Below are 23,477 nucleotides of genomic sequence, written 5' to 3'. Positions count from 1 at the left end.
ATTTCAGGTGCTTCTATAAGCATGAAATATATCTGCAAAAAGTCCTGTGAAAAGTTTCTTTTTAACACAACTGTATATGCCAGTCTCTTGTACATTCAAACAGACTTTTTTGAGCAATTATTATTTAAAAATAATCAGCATATTTTTCAGACTTAATAATTACCTTAATGAAACTATCAGGACTACTAATAGATGTAGCTAAGTAAAACATTGTACCACACTGCTACTCGGCAGTGGGCTATTTATGATTATTTGGTTTTAATCAAATTTGCATTTTAATTACAATATTACGATGATTTTGTTGCCTTAGAGCCACAGGGAGCCAGTGGAAATATGCAACCAATCCATAGATCCGGTGGTTCCCTGCGACTTTAACAAAAAAAAACTATCCCAGTACAAATATGGAAATGTTTTAAATGATTATAATTGCTGTAAATGATCTTTTATATTGTCGTTTATTAAAGAAAATACACTTAATGATGTACATAGAATAAGCAAATATCAAATTAAAAACAAAAGTCCTGATAAATTAAAGTCACTAAAGAAAATGGAGAATTTTACTGTACATCAACCGACAAGTTTGCTCTCACCATCTAACACTGATGGCTCACCGTGTGCCTTGTTTTCCCAAAAAGTGATTATTTTTCACCTATAATCTGTCAGACCTATCTCTCATTAATGTTATCAAGTCACTTTGTATTTGAAAGAACAAGTAAAAATGTGAAATCCCTTTTTAGCGAGAAAATTCCATTAAAAATGCTTCAAAAATCACCAGCAGCATAATTACAGATTCCAGTTTAGTGACGCCAATCAGTGGAAGTGAAGCAAAGTATACACCAACTAGCTCCTGTCAATTAAGGTAACCATGGCAATAGCACCAGTGTTAGGTGCATGGGTTTACATATATGTATGTTTTTTTGCATCAGACATACTTTTTAATACTCTAAAGAATGGTCTTTTAAACAGGGTACTTTATGGGGATTTACTCACTCGTGCAGTCAGCCTCAGCGGCCACCAAAGAAAGTTGACGACTTTCAGCTGCAGTTTCCTCCTGCTCATCGGGGCAAACACATTTCTCATAAAATCAGGTCAGGTCTCAAAAGCCAGTTAGAAGGAAGCTGAAGTGTATAATCTTTCAAACAGAGATCAGAGGGAGCGTCTCACTGATCAAACCCACTTCATGCATACATTCAGACAATTTATAAAACAACATTTCTCTATCACAACCAAATCATAACTTCCTGTGATGGCAACAACAAAAATCAGATTTCACCTTGAACGTATCCCAATAACTTGTTTTATTAAATAATAGGACTTTAATAATCTATAAATAATGTATTAAATGTCCCATATTTTCATGCAGGTACATAAGTGATTTGTGTCTGTGCATTTAGAGGTGCAAGTTTGTTCTTCGGTTTATTCATTAACTAGCTCTGGGTTGTTGAGAGAAGAAGAAGAAGGAATAAACAGAGGCTTGTATAAACACAATAAACAATCCATAAATGATATTTTCACAATTCAAATAATTAAAAAGCCTAAATTAGATTTAACATGTTACTTAGCTCAGTCTGTTGCGGCCTCCGGGCAGGTTAGTTGCTCCCCCCATTTATGGTGCTTATCTTAAAGTAAGCTAACATTTTTATGAAATTATCTTAAAACAATTTAAGCAGTAGCATTCTTCTCAAAATTCTTGCAAAGTCTCTAAAGCATCAGACTATTCCTTTAATGTCATTGCTTACTAATAGACAGGTTTCTATAGTAAAAAAAACAATATAGGCAACTTGAAATCATTTCAGTATGTTGTGTTCATAATACAGCACTTTAATGTGCGAATAAAATAAGACTCAAGTATAAATAAGTTCAACACTCAAATAAGTACGAAGTCAAAGAGTCAGAAAGACTCTTACATTAGGCCAAAGCAACCACAATTGTATATTATGAAGCAAAAGTGTTTCACTTAGCGGTGCTGAAAGAAAAATGGCGCTCTCTAATTACTAATATAGTGTTAATCAACTAAATACTTTATGGCACAATATTGAATACATGGCACAGCCTGTTTAAAGGGTTGAACTAAGCTCTTGTAGTAGTAAATACTTCATCCAGTCTAAGAAATGCACTGCAGCAAACATATAAGTAACCACCATTATTTGTACATGATACTAATCTACACCACTAAAAATCTACTTCTATTCTTCAGCTGCAAAAATTAAGCTTTGAGAGTTTAAAGCATATATTTTTATTTGAGTCATGTAGTGTTGCAAGTTACGCTTGAGTTTATGCGAGTGGTGGTAAACAGAAAATGTGTATCCAGGGAAATTCAAAATATGATCACCTGATATTCTCAAAAAAAAAAAAGCAAGGAAAGAGGATTAAATCCTGAACTTCAATGTCACAATTTTTCTAATAACGATACTTCAAACCAAACCACCAGAGTTCTGTAGCTTTCAGTGACAAATACATATTTCTGTGCTCATACTTGAATGGCTAAATGAATTGGATTCATTCTAACCAGGGCCGGCTCTTTAGCTCTGATGAAACTGACTGGCATTCCTTCAGTTAGCTCACTTCACTTCATAACAAGCATGTCCCTGACTGCTCATTTTTATTTTTATTCCTATTTTCACTTGTATTTTTATTTTTATTCCTATTTATTCTATTTATCCCCTTCGTAAATTTTATTTATATTGTCTCTGTATTTATATGTGTGTGTGTGTGTGTGTGTGTGTGTGTGTGTATATATATATATATATATATATAATATTCTGTAAATCTGTAACTTCTGTCGGTGCTGTGCTTTTTTGGAAATCGAATTTCCCAGAGGAACCCACCCGAGGGATTAATAAAGTTAATAAAGTTCTATCTAAAAAGAGCTCTCACAAATATCAACACACTATTTTTACAGAGTTTGTGGCAAGAGGATGAAAATGTCACTGATGACATCAGCTGTCACCTGACAAACATTAGGCACTCGTATAATACAGTGGCAGACTGCAGGTGCTGAAACTTTGTAGCACAAATTGTCCTCTTTCAGACTGGACCCGCATGGATGCAACGAGACCCCCACAGAAGCTGAAGCTGGGTTAATGAGTGTAGCAATAAAGGTTGGCAGGGTATCAGAGCTGGGTGTCCTCTCTGGTGTCCATGCTGGACTCGTGTCTCTCTTTCAGGCTGCTGCTGTGGACAGGGGGCTCTTCGGGGACGTGAGCCAGAGGGTCCGAACGAATCAAGTAGCTGGGTGGGAGAAAGAGAGCAGAAAGCAATGAAATGCTGATGTATCTCGCTCATTATTAAAACTGCTCCATACTCACTCAGCTCACTGAAGAATGAAAGGACCAGGACATCTTAAAGGCCTCATTGTATCATATCAACCCATTAGAGTGCTTTGCTCTAATGCTCTAGGAGTTACTGGTGGTTCCTAAGATACTTAAAAGTAAAATGGGAGGCATATCCTTCAGCTTTCAGGCCCCTAATCTGTGGAACCAGCTTCCAGTTTGGATTCAGGAGACAGACACGCTCTCTAAATTTAAGATTATGATTAAAACTTTCCTTTTGATAATGCATATAGTTAGGGCTGAATCAGGTGACCCTGAAACCTCCCTTAGTTACGCTGCAACAGATCTAGAGTGCCGGGTGCTTCCCATGAGTGTTTCTTCACCACCTTTTTTTCACTGTCTAAGTGTTTATACACCACTCAGTATCTAATAATTAGATATTATTCATCTCTCGCTCTCTTCCACAGCATGTCTTTTGTCATGCCCCCCTACACCTTAGCCTTAATTGGTCATGCCCTTCCCTGAGCCTGGTTCTGCCAGAGGTTTTTTCCTGTTAAAAGGGAATTTTTCCTTCCCACTGTCACCAAGTGCTTGCTCATAGGGGGTTGTCTGATTGTTGGAGTTTTTTCTCTATTATTGTAGCGTCTTTAATTTACAATTTAAAGGCAATTGAAGCAACTTACTGACATCACCTTTATTTACCCCTCTTTTATTTATATTCATAAGAGGTGTGCTTCTTGCCACCAGACAAAATTAAGTCCAGCACACTCAAAAAAATAACTCTTTGAATGAACATAAAAAAATCATGGAAAGAATTTCCACGTAATTATATTGCTTTATTTTAGCATTAAGCAATTCTGTTAATCCAACTTAATGTACTTGAGTTGGACTAACTTGATTAATTAATGATGAATCAACTGTTTTACTACAGTTGAGTCCAACTTAATTTAATTGAGTTGATCCAACCAATGCAAATTACGTTAGTACAACAAAAATGCTTAATTGTGATAGAAAGCCATTTATTAATGTGGAAATCCTTTCCATGGTTATTTTACATTCATTTATAAAGTTATTTATTTTTGGAGTGTTCAACAAAGTGTAACAAAGTCTAGAGTCTTGTTAACATAAAATGTTAATGGATTTATAATAACTTGCACTCCTCTTATCTTTACCAGGGTTGCAGTGACACTGGGGCCTATCCCAGATGTGATAGGGTGGGAGTCAGAGTACTGGACAGGTCACCAGTCTATCGCAGAGAGACAGACAACCATTTGCACTCATGTTCACAGATATTTTAGAAACACCAATTAACCTAAACCTAATTTATGCATGACTTTAACTGTGGCAGGAAACCAGAGTACCCAGAAAGAACCCACTGCAAACTTGGCCAGATTGCAGATTTGAACCCAAGACCTTCTTGCTGCGAGGCAACAGTGCTAACCACTGTGCCACCGAGCTGTCAATATAGAGTTTAAAAAAATAGGGAAACTATGATTACAAGGCTTTATATAGAATTTTCTGTACGTTTTTGTCCTTTACAGGTTAAACCACAATAAATAGCTAATAGTGTGTGTATGGTTGTCTGTCTCTTCTAACCCCAGTGATTTTCCTGTGGTTTGAACTCTTGTCTGATCTTGTGAATTTTGTGAATCCAGGCAACTAACCACTCTTACTAGATTGTATCATGTCATCTCAACAAGAATAAATTAAGTTGCTGGATTTCATGCAGATCCTACATGATTTAATTACGTTCACCACAGAAACATGAAATTATTTTGTTCACATTGCAAGTTTGAATTTTGTAAACGTAACAACCACTCAATTTCATTTTTTTGAGTGTACTCTTTTCGATGTCTGCTCATTAATTGCAACATAATCTACTATAAAAACCAGTTAAGTCTTTATCTCTTTACAGCTTAGATGCCTAATAAACTGACAAAAATGTAAAGTTGTAGCATGTAAAATTAGTTAATATGCCATTTTTATGGATTTGCTCTACAAATTACATTCATTCATTAATAACATAAAAATATTGGCAATTCACTTTATTTTAATTATAGTGTGCACTAATATCTTACTGGCATTTTTTTTTCTTTTTCCCTCACCGTTGAATAATTTGATGTCATCAGACATGTAAATACATCGAAATACAACGATGTGGAGGAAGGGAAATGCACAGCGCAGCAACATAAAGTAGTAAAACTTACACAACATCATTGAGCTCCAGCCTAGTGTCAGGAGATGGGTTAATAAGGACATAGGAGAGAGTATTTTGGTGATCGTTCTGTTCATCTGAAACACAAACATCACCACAGTCAAGCACAAAAGGCGATGCCATGATCAAACTGTATTTGCAGGATCATGAGTTGAATACCTTGTAGGTAACCCAGATTAACTCTGTTCATGACGTCACTGGCTGTCAGATTTGTCAGGTCATCTACAGGTACACAAACAGCAGTTAGATTAAAAACAATTAAATACCGAGCTGTCGGTTTTCTCGTGTCTATCATTACCATATCCAGATGTGGGGAGGCCCAGGTGCCTCATGCGGTTGCGGACCAGTTCTGACAGCTCTTCCCTCTCAGAGCGCCTGTAGAGGTTGAGGCGCTGCTGGGCAATGCGCTGGGCGTTTTCTTTGTTCGAATCCCGGCTCGCCCCCTGCCACCGCACACTTTTCTTACTCAGACGCCGAGCCCACTGCATGCTCTTCTTCCTCAACAGGGGGTGATCGGATGGGTCGTTGTTGCGAGACTCGTCCCCCTTATCCTTTGTGTCCTCGCAGTCATCAACGCTGACTGACACCTGCGACTAAGGTGGCGAGACAATAAGTTACATTTACACATCTTTAAAGAAGGGAGGCTGACCATTATTCATTGAGGTAAATCATTTTCTTCTGTTTTTAGTTTTTGCTCAAGCACCAAAATGAGATCTCAATGGAAATACATCACTGCATACATTCATTTGTTTTTTGTGTATTTAATAAATAAGTTCTTGGACTGGAGATTGATAGCCTGACATCTTGCTTAGATCTCACCTCAGAAGTGCAGAAAATGTGTGACTCAGTTCGATAGATCCCAATAGGAATTTCAGCACTAGAGGAGCAGAGCTTCTGGAACAGTCTCCCGTAAGTGCCAATCCACAGATCCTCCTCTTTTACTTTCATCTAGAACAGCACATGATAGCATATACTATTAGGGCATATGGGCTGCACTGTGCTTCTTTCTTTTCATTAATTCTGTTCTTCTGTCACACTCACAGCACACAGGTATCCTGATCCTGGGGTGGTATCCAGCCCCAGCAGCAGTCTTGCAATAAGGATCATGTAGTCCTTCACAAAAGACTAACAAAGAATAGCAGAAGATTACTTGTATCGCTTCATACATACACATACACATAGCCATGACAGCTATAAATGCAATAGAAAAAAAAAAAGGGAAACCTTTTAATCAGTCACTGAACACAAGAGGGCACTTGTGCTTTATGATGGTAACACTGCTCACCATCTTCAGGTGATGCTGTTTTTCTGCTGCTATGAGCCATCATTCAGACATTACTCATTTCTTTCACCTAGTGTTAAAAAAGAGTCACCTCAGACTACGCGTTTCGCTGCAAGTGTGTACCAACCTGGTAGAGCAGGGTGTCCAGCATGCTGATACTGAAGACTCTGCCCGCAGCGAAGGGTAGGCGAAACATGAAGGCCAAGTTGGAGCCTTTGTCACGCTCCTTCTGTGGGGGAGAGACAGGACACACATAAAGCAAAGCATCTGTAAAGGCCTACAGGGCAACTAACCGTAAGCTCCCTCATGCTGTTTTTACCTTTTCCAACTTAGAGAGAGAGTATGAGTAGCAGTCCTTCGCTCTGAACTGCATGAATCTCATGTTGGATGGGTGAGTAAGCTCTGTGATTATACTGAGACTGGGAAACAACCTTGAGTGGGAGAAAGTGATAGAAAAAAAAAGAGGAATTAGAAGCTCAGGCATCATTTCATAACAAACTGACTACGGTTCATGAATAATATATGAACGACTGGAAAAAATGCTCACTTTACCTGAACATTGTCTGCACGTTGACAATAGTTTTGGCATCGGCCATGTAATCTTCCTCGGCGCTCATGGTGCTCTCTTTATCCACAACGACCAGGTTATCGGCGTAGATGATCCCACACTGGAGCAGGCTGTCCAGACTGAAATATACACACACAATAAAAAAGCAGAATATAACATAAAAAAGTAAATGTAATAAATATCAAAACTGAAAATGAAAGCAGAAAATTATGTGACATTCTCACTTGTCTATGGATCCAGCCATGTAGTAGACCATTGGGAAACAGCAGATGGCCTCCAAGAAGTGATTATCAGGCCTGAGGGAAGTATATATGGTGCATTTAGCTTCCATGAACCTTATTACATGAATATATAACAGATTTTAAAGAGATAAGTGTATCATTCAAACATAGAAAAGTTGTAGCCCAAGCTTCCTTTCTCTGAAAACATGTTGGCTTCCTCTTGTACTTTTTAAATATTTTGCTGTGTGTAGCCACACTTCTGATATTATGTAAATATAGTGTTACTAATGATGTTTATCTTTCTGTCTTATGTAAAGAGTGTTGAACTGCTGCACTGTTAAAAAGAGCTACACAAAAAGTGAATAGTATTTCTTGTAGACATGCCATTTCTTGTCATTTTGTTTAATGTGCAGCGATGAATTATAACAACATGAGATGGGCCAAATTTGAAATATTGAGCATTTGATCATTCAAATCTCAGCTGGCAAAATGAAATAGCCCTGACGTCTCCTCAAAAAAAAGAAGACAAACATAAAATAAAGTCTATTAAAGTAGAAAGCATTAAGATTTTTGACTATAGTAGCTGCTATGCTCTTATAATATGTGCAACAGTGAGCACAAGTTCCCCAAAGCACTTAAATGGTAGCTTTAATTCCCTGTTAGTGGCTTCAGGCTGAGGGATGAGTCCACTCAGAGAGATTTAGCTGCTGACAGAACGTCACTGCATATGCATCTGCCCAGTCCTGCTGACTAGAGACCCAAGGCTGTCGTAAATGCGTGGGTGTTTGTATTTGTATGCGTGCGACACCAATAGGAAGAGAGAAAGAGAGAGCGCCGCATGAACGGAGAGTTATTGTTATCTGTCTGTTTCCATGAGAGTCCTGAGAGCTGGCATGTGGGGGCTGAAAGGGACACATCAGGGCTGTGGATGAAAGCCTGCGTAGTGCTCTCCAAAGAAATCATTTTCTCCATCTTTTCCTCCCCTTGTAGCAATCTAAATCATTCAGGTTCAAGGCAAAGCAAGTTACCATGGTGACCGTCTGGAGGTACAGAGAGCAGCGTTTTTATTTTCTTTGTCACTCAAAACACACCGTCACTGCAAGCGGTACAGCACTAACCTAACATCAGGGCTGACAATGGAGTCCCGCCTCCACAGCCGTGTCCTAAGTGCTCGGCTGACGCAGGCTTTTAACATACATAATGTTTCCCGGTGTGAAACGGTGAAGGATGGAGTGAAGGGAGAAGAAAGGGACAGTGTGCGTGTGGCAGGCGTGTGTGCGCGCCGCGAGGGCGAACTCACGGGTTATCCAACAGCAAGACAATAGGGTTGAGTTCTTTCCTGGGTCTGTAATAGGCTCTGAGAGGCACTATGAAGTTATAGAGACCGTTCCCTGCTGTTTCGGCTGAAACGATTATGAGCTTGTTTTTAAACCCGTACGCTTTGGCATCCTCGAAGCTGTTGTGCCTGCACCCCTGCAAAGACAGAAAAAACTCAGAAACATGGAGGTATTTCAGGATTGCTTTTATGAAGTGAAGGACAGAGAGAGGAGAGAGGGAGTGATTGAGGCAGTAAGTAATTTGAGTGACTAAGTTGAAGGAACATCGACTGCCCACCTGGTCCAGACGTAGGCAGCAAAACGGGGCTTTTTCAGCCAACAGATGGCAAAGGGTGGGCGAGCTCCCAATGTACGGAGAGTTAGGGGGATAACCTTTCACATACCTGGCAACGAATCCAAAAAGCATGAACGACACATTTCATAAACCATACAGGACTTTCCTTTCCTTTATTTTTTAATAAAAACACCCAAACTGGCCTCTGTTACTTGGAGAGAAAAAAGGAAATATGAAGGAGTATCTTTATTATATGTACAGAACATTAGCACGGGCCACTACAGAAATCTAACAGGTAAGAAACATTGTTTGTTTGTTTGAGGGTTGTTGTTTTTTTGCATAATATATAGGCGGATACTACAAAACAGTGAAGAAAATAGTTGTATTAAACATTAAGTTTGTCTTAATTTGCACATGGATGTATGCCTGGTATTCAGAATGCTGGCATATATTAAATGTGTATTTTATGTCACCATGGCTGAAGTTCATGTTGTTCTTGTTCAAGTTGAACAAGAACAACATGAACCCATGCCAGCATGCTAAAGTTCATGTTGTGAACTTAAACAAGAATGCAAACTTAAAGCAAAAATACAAGATTACAAAAAATTATGTTCTATCTGAGAAAAATTTAAGCCTAATAAATAACGAGTAATCATACTCGCTAATAATACTCCCTGCTGTTTTTTTTTAAATCAGTTTCTTTAGGTGTGGTTTCTGCTCGGTCTCCTTGTAAATAGGTTTAAGAATAGACTGTATATAATAGATGGAAGTCGCTACCATCTAAAACTGTGTCATATTTTACAAAACAAACATCAGTGACAGTGACTAAGACCATAATATTACAAAGTTGTTAACTGAAGTTATAAATAAAATGAGCAATGGGCTCGTAGACTTCAATACCTTTTAATTGTGAAGCCAGATATTTTGAACCTTGCTGTTCAGTAAAAACAACGTAGATTCAAAAAAGATACATAAACACTATGAACACAGAGGCTATGTCCATCTTTTAGATACAGTTAATGGCTTTAACGTGCATTTTCACAGCAAGAGAGTCCTGGTTTTGAATCCAGTTACCATCTGCCACCTTTTTGTGTGTGTTTTTATGTCCTCCCTGTCAGCTGGTAATTCTCAAAGATGTGAGAGTGAATGGCTGGCTCTCTGAGAACAACATGAACTTCAGCCATGGTGACATAAAATACACATTTAATACCTGCCAGCATTCTGAATACAAGGCATACATCCATGTGCAAATTAAGACAATCTTAATGTTTAATACAACTATGTTTGTCTGGCAGGGTGTGACCTGCCTTTCCCTCTATGAGAGCTGGTTTAGACTCCAGTCTTCCCACTACCCCGAACTGGACAAGAAGTTAAGAAAATAGACTGGTGGTATTAAACTGTGTGTGTTTACACGTGCACAGAAAACCAGAATCCTTACTCTGTAGATGAGTGGCCTTTTTCATCTGTGAAGACCGAGTCATCTTCTGATTGGTCACTTAGCAGGTCACATGGCAAGATTGAGGCAGAGTCTGCTAATTCCTGAACCGGAGCAATGCTCGGCCTACGACTTCCAGTTCCATTTACTGTAGGTGGGACCAGTTTACCTACTGGGGCATCAGGAGGGGTTGTATTCTGAAGATCCATGGCAACCGTACCTGTAAATACATCCATTCTGGTTCATATGAATCTCAGTCCTAAGTTTGATCGAACGTGATCAGTTTGTTTTCTTTCTCACCCATGCTGGCAATGATGCTGTGGACAGGAAGCTGTGAAGGCCCATCAAAGAGTCCCCCAGCAGGACCACCCTTCTTCTCCTCCTGGTTGAAGATGAAGGCTGAGTTTTCCTCCTTGGTGATGTTGATGTAGTAGCATGTGTCTGTAGAAGCCATGATGTGGCGCGGCCCAGGGTTTAACAGGATGCTCTTGTTGTCTTCCCTCTTTATACCAATCAGACAAACACCATACCTGGGGATCACATACCTGCCGTTAGACTAAAGCGCCTGAACGACCTGCTTGATGGAAGACTGAGGACAAAAGAAAAAGAGCAGTTCTACTCGTAAGTTTAAAGACTAGATTTTCAGATTGGATGAGCACAGAAACTTCAAATTAAAACTGAAAATTCAGTAGTAAGTCTTTTAATTGCTTAAAAGCTATTAAGAGCTTTAATAAGATTTGCAATCTTAAAGCATATTTGTTGGTGTTTCTGCTCATTCTTTCTCATCTAAACAGATATATCTTATCAGAGATGTCATCAAAGAGGTATAAGTTTGAGGTATTATTAGCTAATTATATTTTACAGCATGAAAAAAAAGAAAAACTTTAATTTGCATCTTAATGAGAGCTCCAAGATTAATAATTAACCTCCATGCATATTAAATGTACTTGTTATTCCTATATCAAATAAATTTTCATTATAGCACTTTGCTAAAATTATACAAAACAGGTGTTAAGAAATACTGAGCTTTCCTTGATAACTGATACAATCCCACAAAAGATCTTCTGACTGATATTGTTTTGCAGCTAGTTCAGTTGCTAATATGATATGCCGTTCTCTCTTAGAACCCGATGAATAGTAGATTTTAGTTTGAACACAACACTAATACCACTCCCTGATGGCAGGACTCTTCCAGCAGGACAAAGCGACTACTAGACTGTACATGAAAGACATGGGAACACAAGAAAACCCCCAAAGTGGAGCTTCTTACGTCCTATTTTGATGGAGCATCAGTATGATTCTTATGTCATGTCCAAACACAGCCACATGCTCCTTATCCAGGGGTTGAAGGAGGTTGGAACAATCCAGAATGGCATCTACAGTTAACGAGTTGTTACATCTGAGTGGTAGTTGCACAAAATACTGTCAAGCAACATCTGTTTTTACGAGCTGCATTGTGGTTCTCCTTTTAACTGATGCCACTGAGGGAGTTAAGTCAACAGATGACCCCGCCTGCATGTATCCTTTTTTTCATTTCATCCCTGCAATGCGCTCATGGTTCAGATAAGAAGTTGTGTTTGTGGTACTTGGTAAGTGGAGTAATTTTTTAAAAGTAGCACATAATTTCAAATTGAATGTTTCAGTCCATTTTACTAAAAAAGATAGTAAGAGCAGGTTAGACTGGGTAGTTTTTCAGTGATGTTGTTTAGTGTACAGTGATGAACTGTGTTAATTTAATTTAGTGTAATTTTACTTTATTTAGAAAGTGGGGCAATACACATTAATGAACATTTTAACAAATGTAAATATGCCAGATTATAGCCCTGGGCTAATTTCCATCTGCAGACCCTCTGCCAGGTTGGTGTTACACACAAAATAGTCAAAACATACAAAGACACTATTTACAGATCATGTGACAAGGATTTAAACAGTGATTACATCATATTAGAACAAACAATGACAAGAGGAGTGGACAACAGAGGACAATACAGAGAACAATAACGGAAACACATCAATTATATTGCACAAACCCCAGTATTACACATGCCCTGACTGTCGGGTTATTGCACTGACCCATTACATTAATAGTTGTTTCCCTTTTTGTAATACACTAACTCTTTTTCACGTCTAATGTGAAGCATGATTAATTAAACATGATCACATGTTTGTGCGTCCCTCAGCCACCCTTTTAAGTGACTCTTAAAGATACAAAGACTTGTACTTTCCCTGACAGTGGAAGACTATTCCAGAAGCTCACTCCTTGATACGACAGAGCATTCTGTGAAAAGGTGGTCCGTCTAAATGCCCATTCACAATCACCTCTCACAGTGGCTCGAGTCAGTCGAGACCCGACAACACTGCTAGACTTTTGTTTAATAAGATCACTCATTGGTGGAGGTGCCAGACCATGTATAACTTTGTATATTAGACAGACAGGTGCTGAACTGGTGCAGGGCAGACTGTGGTATCTTTGGTCACTGCTAAATTAGGTTGTGTGTAGCACCAGAGACAGTGTAACAGAGAGACATGAGACACAATTCTAAATTGAAAATTATGGAACATTATTGGACGGAAAGAAGAAGCCCCTAAAGTCTTATGTGTGTGCAAAGCCAGCATAATTTTAGGCAGCCTTCATCAGATATAACTGAATATACTGGACATGAAGTTTTTAGGTCTCATTAACCTTTGAAATGAAATTAATTTAGATAAAGCTTCAAATTCATTCTAACTATTTAATCTTGAATAGTTTTTAAACTTTAAACTCTGCCCTATGCAGAACAGTTGTTTGATGGGTCTTAAAGCTGCTGATAGGTGGATTTAGATACCTTTGGACAGAGACAAGCTAACGGCTCTACTTATTTCCGGTTTTCAAGCCATGATTAGCTAACTGATTGATGCTAGTAGCTTTATTTGCAAAGGACGGATATAAGGATGATATGAACTTCCTTTTATAATTCTAGGCAAGACAGTATTTGGCACAGCTTTTTCTTCAAACAAGAGCAGAAGTGTTATTTAAACATGCATGAAATTAAAACCAGTGTTTTTGTAGTCTGCGGCACACAGAATATGACTTTCACCAGAAAAGCACTGCTGAAGCACTTAATGCTGTGTAACACTAAGCTAAACAGACAAGCAAACATTTTAATCTCTGAGGGAGATGCGTTTGCTTACAAAGCTACTCACTTCTTGTGAGCATGAAAGGAGGCATATGTGAAGCTTTTGCCATTGTACTCTCCAAAGAACTTGCTGTCACACACTTTGATGTGGTAGACCTCGTTGCCGGAGCAACATCCATACATCCTCTGCCATTGCTCCGGGGATTGCTGTCCTTCTCTGGAATCATTCAGAGGAAATACAGACGGATGGGTAAATTTAACACGTAAACCTATTCAGTCTATTCAGCATCAGTGATAATCATCAGTTGTGAAAGAAAAACTCTCTTCTTTGCTGCACACCTACCTCTAGACCCTTGGGGTCTCAAAAGTCTCCTGACGAAAGCAGGCAGCTTAATTTATCTGTGTCAGTCAGGCAGTTTTGTGCTAATATGCCCTTTGTAATGACTTCCGGTTATTACTGTAATTGTTCAAGTGCTTTGATGGAGTTTAATGGGCTGTGAGAGATGCTCAGAACAACCCCAAGGTGGTGGTTTACAGACTTGCTTCTTAGTAGTTATTAATATTTGCATAAGAAGACATGTAAATTGGATTTCTCACTCTAACTTTCATATTTCTGAGTAAAAGGAAAAATAACTTGCTCGTGACGATTGGTAACTCCTGATCCCCTTTTATTTCCCACTGCAGCGCCATGATGAGCTGCATGTCACTAAAACCTAGCGTTTCACACAAAACGCCCACACAAGCGAAGGAAACATGCAGAATGAAATACGGTACGTTCAGGTACATATTGTTACACTTGTGTGGAAAATGTCTGCAATTTTAAAAATTTAGAATAGAAAATACACAAGCTTTTTTTTTTTCTGAAGGGTTGACAGGAACACAGCAAGCACTAACTAAAGCCTATTTATTCTTCATTAATGCTGTTTCCCTTGAGCACTGAAATCAGCTTTTAAGCGAGATCTGTTTGCATGCTGTGAAAAAATCATTTTCCACTGGAGTGCTTTTCATACGGCGCTACAAAGGAAACACATGCTAAAAAAATCAATTTCGGTGGCGGCTGTTCTCTCTTTTGGTACACTCTCTCCTACATCCTGCTGAGCTTCACAATGAGCTGGGACTTTTGTCTTTGGCTTGGCTTTCTCACCTCTCTGTGGCAGCTCCATGGGCCCTATTTATGCATCAGCAGACATGAAAATGTGAAGAAATTTGAACTTTGCAGTCTCACTAAGGAGTAATCAAACAGCCTGAGGAGGTTTTGTAGAAGAACTGACCGTCCACGGGAAGTGTGTACAAGGAGTGTAACCAAAGTGGAGGTGGCAGGACAAACACAGTTGAGAGCCAGCATGGCGTACTTGAACTCTTCCTCGCAAACAACATGATCTGAAAATGAAGAAAATAGTTGATCAGCAGAGCTGGCCGAGAACTACTCACAGTACTCTACAACTTGCACTAATGTTATAATGGGGTGATTATATTATGTGTCACTGTACAAAGTTGTATCAGCCCCATCATCACTGCAAAGGCAAGTATATGATAAGGCTTAGCCAAGGTCATGTGTGCATTTACTTGTGTGCACAATCAGAGCTGTCTTACAGATTCGTATTTGTTAACAAATACACTTAACTCCCCAAATTCTTGCTAAATCACAATCTCATTAATTTTTACAGTACATGCTGGTGTTATGGGGAGTTACACATTTATGCCGAGCTAAGCTAATCAACTCTTGGCTTTCGCCTGACATTTAAACCTGAAATAGCTAACTGTATGGGCAGTTGTTAGGTGTAAAAGAACAAACTGGAAGGTTTATAAATGTCTGATTACCACAGACTGAACAAAAGCTACTGGTAAATAGACTCACTGGCCATTTCATTATGTACACCTAGCTAGTACTCGGTTGGACCTCTTTTTTCTGAAGTACTCAGAACACCCATCTGGCACCAGCAACCATGTCATGTTCAAAGTCACTTAAATCAGCTTTCTTCTCCATTCTGATGCTCACTTTGAACTTCAGCACGTCGCTTTAACCAAACATGCCCCCTGAGCCAGGGCGACCGTGGCTCAGGGGGTTGGGAATCACATCTCTAACCGGAAGGTTGCCGGTTCGATCCCTGGGCTCTCTGTCCTGGTCGTTGTGTCCTTGGGCAAGACACTTTACCCTACTTGCCTACTGGTGTTGGCCAGAGGGGCCGATGGCGCGATATGGCAGCCTCGCTTCTGTCAGTCTGCCCCAGGGCAGCTGTGGCTACAATTGTAGCTTGCCTCCACCAGTGTATGAATGTAAGAGTGAATGAATAGTGGTATTGTAAAGTGCTTTGGGTGCCTTGAAAAGCGCTATATAAATCCAATCCATTATTATTATTATTATCCACTAAGTTGCTGCCATGTGATTGATTAGCTGCTTGTGCTAACGAGATGTTGAATAGGTATACCAAATAAAGTGACCAATGAGTGTATATGAAGGGAAAGAAGTGGGCTGTAAAATAATTCCCCATTTGCTTTTTTTATGGGCAAAAAAATAATTTCTGTTGTTTTGTCTGAGCACACCACCACAGTGCATTTTAAACCACACAATCAAGCTTTGATTTAAAGTTCAGACTTTAATTCAAGGGGTGAATAAAAGGGTTTAATAAAAGTGTTGCACTAGCTGTTTAGGAATTACAGCCATTTTTATATATAGTTCCTATTTAGCCAGATGTCCAAAGGTCATTGGACTGATAAACAGTTTCATGGTCAGGTGAGGCCTCTCCCCTCATTATTCCATATCAAATAAAGCGGATAAAAACTCTCAGCTTCAGTCGACCTTAACTGTTTACATTTAAATCCACCATGATGATGTACAGAGGCAAAATTACAAAACAACTGTGTCATTGTCCAAAAAGTTACTGACTTGACTGAACATGTATTTGCGTGATTGCTTCATTATTTCATTTAGAAACTCTCACCTGCAAATTTAACATGGAACTTATTTTCAGGTTTGAGTATCTGGACATATAGGGGACAATTTGGAGCAAAGTCTTTCACTGCCCAAGCTCTCAGGATGGTCTGATGGTCCTGAGGGGGGAAACAACAAAAATTATGCAGCTGTCTCTGTGACAGACAGCATTAATTTCTGAAAACTCATAAATCAGAATTACAGCACAGTTCATAATTTGTCATTTGTTATTTTTTGTCTTACTGCAGCCATGCGATCCACCTCGTTACGGCTGCTCAATATGAAACAAGCCTCTGCATCATCCATTCTGCAGAATTGTGACAAAATTGACAAATTATTAAATGTCATGTTACACAAAAAAACAAAACAGCGGCAGAGAAAATACAACCCACAAAAGACAAAGCTGAAATGATAATAGTGAGGCGAGACAACAACAATCTTTGATTGAATTTTCAGATTAGCATTGCTCGCTTGCAGGCAGACAAAACAAGCTGAAATAATATATACTGTATACTGAAGGTGCTGAGAATATGGAACTGATTTTGCATATGATTAACAGAGCCAAGAGAGTGCAGAATGCAAAACAAAGTGTGGGAGGATTTGAAACAGTGCCAGATGCAGAATATAAGCTCTACACGCCCAGTCCTCGACTTCTAATTGCTCTGTCAGAAACCTGCCAAATGTATACAGTGAATTTACACAATCCATTACATCAATGTAATTTTGATTTGAATAAAGTTAGGACATGCCGTATGGTACAGCTGTACAGTCAGCACAGGACTGAGAAGTGCCAGGGTGTGTTTATGTTTACAGTTATTAATTATTATTATTAATTATTAATAAAATGTTTTCAAAGATGGCAGCTATGGTGGGGGATCCCCTGAATTTGCTCTCTAATTCTTATGTTTCTTTACTTTTAATGGAGGAAAACACATTACATAAAAGTTGCAGATTGATATGCATAATTTTAACTGAAATAAATAATTGAACCTATTCAACCTGTCTATAAAATCAGTTTTATCCATTCCCACTTCTCCACCACCACGCAAAACCAAATAGCTGCCGAAGAAGATCAAGCATAAGACTGTAGAACTGCACAAGGCTAGAATGGACTACAAGACGACAACAAGGTTGGTGAGAAGGTAACAACTGTTGATGTGATTTAGAAATGGAAAAAAATATATATATAACTTCTCCTCCTCCCCTCACAATAACAGGAGACCTGTTTTCCTTCCCTCATCCCCAACTGGTCGCGGCAGATGGCCCCGCCCCTCCTTCCAACTGTCAGCAAAGCGCTTGCTCATAGGGGATTATATGATTGTTAGGGTTTTCTCTGTTTTCCTGGTATTATTGCGGAGTCTTTAACTTATAATATAAAGTACCTTGAGGCAACTGTTGTTTAATTTGGCGCTATATAAATAAAACTGAACTGAAGTCACCACTGGTAACACACTATGGTGTGATAAACTGAAATCTTGCAGTGCCTGCAAGGTCCCCCTGCCAAAGAAGGCACAAGTACAGACCTGTCTTAAGTTTGCCAGTGAACATCTAAATGATCCAGAGAGAGCGCTGTGGTCACATGAAACCAAAATCAAGCTCTTCAGCATCAACTCGGACTTTGAAGAAAGATTAATACTAAGTATGACCCAAAGTCATCCTCACAGTCAAGCACAGAGTTGGAAAAATAATTTGGGGCTGTTTTTCCATGACCTTGACCCAAAACATACTGCCAAGGTAACAGAGGCGTGGCTAAAGAAGAAGCACATTAAGTTCATATAGTGGCCTAGCCAGTCTCCAGACTTCAATCCTATAGAAAATCTGTGGAGGCAGCTGAAGCTTTGAGTTGCCAAGCAGCAGCCAACAAACATAAAGGAGAGAGTTTCTGGAAGGAGGAGCGGAACAAAATCCCTCCTGTCTGCAACTACAAGAAACATCTTGCTGTCGCTGTTGCAAACAAGGGTACCAAGTACTAAGTTATGTTTTGCTTGAGGATCGAATACTTATTTCACTCAATCATATGCAAATCAGTTTCTAACTTCTATGTAATGTATTTTTTCTGGATTTTGTTTGATATTCTCTCTATTAAAATTCAAATGAAACTACCATAAAAATCAAAGACTTTTTTTGAGGTAAGCAAACTTACAAATTAAGCAAAGCACCAGATAATTATTCCTTTATATCCTTTACTTTACAGGGAGTGCAGAATTATTAGGCAAATGAGTATTTTGTCCACTTCATCCTCTTCATGCATGTTGTCTTACTCCAAGCTGTATAGGCTCGAAAGCCTACTACCAATTAAGCATATTAGGTGATGTGCATCTCTGTAATGAGAAGGGGTGTGGTCTAATGACATCAACACCCTATATCAGGTGTGCATAATTATTAGGCAACGTCCTTTCCTTTGGCAAAATGGGTCAAAAGAAGGACTTGACGGGCTCAGAAAAGTCAAAAATAGTGAGATATCTTGCAGAGGGATGCAGCAGTCTCAAAATTGCAAAGCTTCTGAAGCGTGATCATCGAACAATCAAGCGTTTCATTCAAAATAGTCGACAGGGTCGCAAGAAGCGTGTGGAAAAACCAAGGCGCAAAATAACTGCCCATGAACTGAGAAAAGTCAAGCGTGCAGCTGCCAAGATGCCACTTGCCACCAGTTTGGCCATATTTCAGAGCTGCAACATCACTGGAGAGCCCAAAAGCACAAGGTGTGCAATACTCAGAGACATGGCCAACGTAAGAAAGGCTGAAAGACGACCACCACTGAACAAGACACACAAGCTGAAACGTCAAGACTGGGCCAAGAAATATCTCAAGACTGGTTTTTCTAAGGTTTTATGGACTGATGAAATGAGAGTGAGTCTTGGTGGGCCAGATGGATGGGCCCGTGGCTGGATTGGTAAAGGGCAGAGAGCTCCAGTCCGACTCAGACGCCAGCAAGGTGGAGGTGGAGTACTGGTTTGGGCTGGTATCATCAAAGATGAGCTTGTGGGGCCTTTTCGGGTTGAGGATGGAGTCAAGCTCAACTCCCAGTCCTACTGCCAGTTTCTGGAAGACACCTTCTTCAAGCAGTGGTACAGGAAGAAGTCTGCATCCTTCAAGAAAAACATGATTTTCATGCAGGACAATGCTCCATCACACGCGTCCAAGTACTCCACAGCGTGGCTGGCAAGAAAGGGTATAAAAGAAGAAAAACTAATGACATGGCCTCCTTGTTCACCTGATCTGAACCCCATTGAGAACCTGTGGTCCATCATCAAATGTGAGATTTACAAGGAGGGAAAACAGTACACCTCTCTGAACAGTGTCTGGGAGGCTGTGGTTGCTGCTGCACGCAATGTTGATGGTGAACAGATCAAAACACTGACAGAATCCATGGATGGCAGGCTTTTGAGTGTCCTTGCAAAGAAAGGTGGCTATATTGGTCGCTGATTTGTTTTTGTTTTGTTTTTGAATGTCAGAAATGTATATTTGTGAATGTGGAGATGTTATATTGGTTTCACTGGTAAAAATAAATAATTGAAATGGGTATATATTTGTTTTTTGTTAAGTTGCCTAATAATTATGCACAGTAATAGTCACCTGCACACACAGATATCCCTCTAAAATAGCTAAAACTAAAAACAAACTAAAAACTACTTCCAAAAACATTCAGCTTTGATATTAATGAGATTTTTGGGTTCATTGAGAACATGGTTGTTGTTCAATAATAAAATTATTCCTCAAAAATACAACTTGCCTAATAATTCTGCACTCCCTGTATATCTGGGCTGTTCCTGGTGTGGTTCTGTCTATTGAACACCTTCATCTTTATCACCTTTGTCACAACTTCACTGAAAGAATCCCTGTGAAGTTTTTCAAACAGCCGTACATAAATCAAGACTGTATACGATTACCACAAATATGCAAACTAACTGTAATGCGCTGTACAAAATTCCTGGATTTATCGCTTAAGCTTGGCTGCAGCTCTGCATACTGGATATTTGTCAAATTGGACTTGTATGAGAGGTACGACATAAATAAAATTCAACTGAGTCATAGATGTCATTATGGCTACAAAAATAAACCTGACTTGACATACAGATTGACAACAAGTTTTTATGCCTTTCATCATTGTTACAATGTTCCATAGTCTCCCTCATGAATCTTTCACAACTCCAAAGTATCAGAAGAATGTGAGACAGATTATGTTGCCTTTCTTCAGAAGAGCAGTCCCTCTATCGGTTCACTTTCAAAAGGAATGAGTATAGCTTGAATGAATAATTACAGTGTTGTCTGAGTATGAGGCCAAACAATAGCTCTGACAAGCCTATTTACTAAGAAAAGAAGAAGAGAATATCAGGGTAATATTAAGGATTGGTAGGACAATAGTCTTTTAAGTCCTACTGACAGTTTGCAAGAATTATCAGTACCTTTCCCAGAATGTGAAATATGAACTTTTGGGAGCCACTGTAGATGATTTAATTGGAAACAAATGAGGTGCAGATGTCAGATGATAAAAGGAATCCATAAAACTGTCTTTATGAATATGACACCAGTACATTATTATATTTTTAACATAACCAATCAACAGGAAACCAAGAAAGACAAACAAACTGAAAAAAACAGCACACAGAGCTATTTGACTGAGAAAAAAGGGGAAAAAGACAATTTCAACAAAGGTCAGTCTTGAAACCATTTCATTTTTCAACTTTCTCTTTCAATATCTATGTTATTCTTTGTAATGGGAAGTTTGACATTTATCTTAACATCTTAACTACGCATTTGATCCAAGCTGTATTTCCATTTGTTCATTTTCATTCTAGTAGCATTCTTTTGAAGTCAAGCACAAATACTTTGGGGCCCAATTGAATTTATTTAGAAATAAAATTCTCACATCACTCTGACCTCTTCTCAAAATGTTTTCTCCCTTGCCAAACACAGTGAAGCAAACACAATAAAACAGTATTTTATTATGACTATGTTTACACTTACACTTAACCACTTATAGTGGGTTTCTAAGGACTGCATTAACTAATAATATGGGCTTCAACAGCTCAACTCCCATCCTCTCCCCTCCCAATATTCATTCTGTGCTTTAATACTATTCTGCGAACTCAGTAAAGATTACACAATGATTGTAAAATTTTATATAATAAAGCAATTTTTAGTCTCCCACAAAATGAGCACCAACATGGCGCATTTCAGCAAATGATGGACAGTGTTCCAAACTTTTACCACATCCCTAATCAATGTTATTGACTGCAATTTTCCTTCATTTCATTGATGTTTGTTGGCATTTGTGTCAGAAGCAGCTGTGTAGCAGGCAGAAGATGGATGCAAAAAGCAGGACTTGGAAGACAATGGGTAAACTTAAAAGCGGCTAAAATGCTAAACTTACACCAAGTACAAAATAATGCAAGTTAAAAACAAGAAAACCAAAACTTCTAGTATTCAAGGGAAATATAGAACTAGGAAAAATACAACAAAGGACAAAAAGGAGACTGAGGCTTTATATACAAACACAGGATAACATGGAAACAGGCAACAGGTGGGAAAACAGCTGAAACTAATTACAGATAATGAAAGAGGGGAAGCAGAATTGAATACAAAACACAAGAGACAAGAGGTTCCCAAAATAAAAGACCAGGACTAAGGAGACAATAAACTAACAGTGTGGGGAAAACAAGAGGGACATGAAACCATAACACCAAAAGAAAGTGCACCAGGCGTAAGGAAATAATAAACAAGATTGTAGATTTGTCTGGAGATCTTGGTCCTGTTGCACGACCCAGTTTGAGCCCAAGTTTTAGCTGTTGGACAGATGGCCTCACATTTGGTCTCATCTGTGCAAAGGGCATTGTTTCAGAAGTCGTGTGGTTCAGATGCAACTTGGCAAACCCGCTGTGCTATGCTGTGCTGTTATGTCGCTTTCTCCCTTCCAAACAAGCCAGACTTGTTCAGTCTTTTTCTCATTGTACTGTCATAAACCTTTACATTTAACATACTAGCTGAAGCCTGTAAAGTCTGAGATGTAGCTCTGGGGTCCAGTTTCTCTGAGAATTGCACAGTGTGACTCCTGAGGCTGTTGCATTGTTTTAATTGTGTTAAGATTAGCAAACTGACAAAATTTTGTAGAGGTGTTCTAACTTGCTGATGATCAGTTAATCAAGTACATTTGATTAGCAGGGCTAAGTGTTACTTACCCTCTTAATTCCTATTGGAAGCGGGAAGGGTGTGATTAGTTTCTAACAGGACTGCAAACAGTCCTGTGAAGAGTCTCTTTTTTTCACAGGATTATATATTGGAAAAAGTCACAGTTAAAGTATAATCTAGTTATAGGAACTGTAACTTACTTGGCTCTAAGCAGATCCTGATCTTTGAGGACAGACCCTTGCAGATAGATGACTCTTTGAGACCACAGAGGGATCTGCAGCACCCTTCGCACCTGGAGGTCCATTTCAGTTGGGCACAGGATCACCACATAGTAATCCTTGAAGATTATGTAAGAACCACATCAGTATCTCAAAAGAGGAATTTCTATGTAAATGGAGACACACCATGTCAGTCATTATCACTTGTAAGTAAACCTCGAGCACGTGTATGTAACGGTCGTTACCTGCAGTCGTGGATGAGCGTAGAATTCATTGAGAAAGTCCATGAGCAGGTCTATTTTGAGTGCGCTGACACACAGCACAACATGTTTCTCTGTCTGTGCTCTGTGGCGGCTGTAATTCCCCCCAGACTTCTGTCTCTCCATCCACAGGTAGATCAGCTCTTCAAACTGACAAGCAGCACGCGATGCAGAGGTCACACGAGGAAATGTAAACGGATCCAAAGATTATTTCAGTA

At 39.1% G+C, this 23,477-nt stretch overlaps 1 protein-coding gene across 1 annotated transcript in view; it reads right to left on the bottom strand.

Annotated features, from left to right (window-relative positions):
- Positions 1-1,274: 1,274 nt before the first annotated feature.
- The window catches only part of kcnt1a (potassium sodium-activated channel subfamily T member 1a), a 35,559-nt gene continuing 13,356 nt past the window's right edge, over positions 1,275-23,477 (bottom strand). Inside the window, exons 11-30 of the mRNA XM_080303596.1 lie at positions 23,245-23,409; positions 22,982-23,118; positions 16,896-16,959; positions 16,663-16,771; positions 14,992-15,100; positions 13,788-13,937; positions 10,905-11,134; positions 10,608-10,824; positions 9,173-9,278; positions 8,859-9,031; positions 7,562-7,633; positions 7,322-7,456; positions 7,089-7,200; positions 6,897-6,998; positions 6,529-6,612; positions 6,307-6,435; positions 5,786-6,080; positions 5,647-5,709; positions 5,480-5,564; positions 1,275-3,231 (exon numbers count right to left, since the gene is read on the bottom strand). Of these exons, the coding sequence (XP_080159722.1) occupies positions 3,114-3,231; positions 5,480-5,564; positions 5,647-5,709; positions 5,786-6,080; positions 6,307-6,435; positions 6,529-6,612; positions 6,897-6,998; positions 7,089-7,200; positions 7,322-7,456; positions 7,562-7,633; positions 8,859-9,031; positions 9,173-9,278; positions 10,608-10,824; positions 10,905-11,134; positions 13,788-13,937; positions 14,992-15,100; positions 16,663-16,771; positions 16,896-16,959; positions 22,982-23,118; positions 23,245-23,409 (2,655 nt within the window). The 3' untranslated portion in view covers positions 1,275-3,113. The remainder of the gene's footprint in view (positions 3,232-5,479; positions 5,565-5,646; positions 5,710-5,785; positions 6,081-6,306; positions 6,436-6,528; positions 6,613-6,896; positions 6,999-7,088; positions 7,201-7,321; positions 7,457-7,561; positions 7,634-8,858; positions 9,032-9,172; positions 9,279-10,607; positions 10,825-10,904; positions 11,135-13,787; positions 13,938-14,991; positions 15,101-16,662; positions 16,772-16,895; positions 16,960-22,981; positions 23,119-23,244; positions 23,410-23,477) is intronic.

Source organism: Astatotilapia calliptera, chromosome 7, assembly GCF_964374335.1.
Source record: "Astatotilapia calliptera chromosome 7, fAstCal68.1, whole genome shotgun sequence".
NCBI lineage: Eukaryota > Metazoa > Chordata > Actinopteri > Cichliformes > Cichlidae > Astatotilapia > Astatotilapia calliptera.
This window is presented reverse-complemented; position numbering and strand designations above follow the sequence as displayed.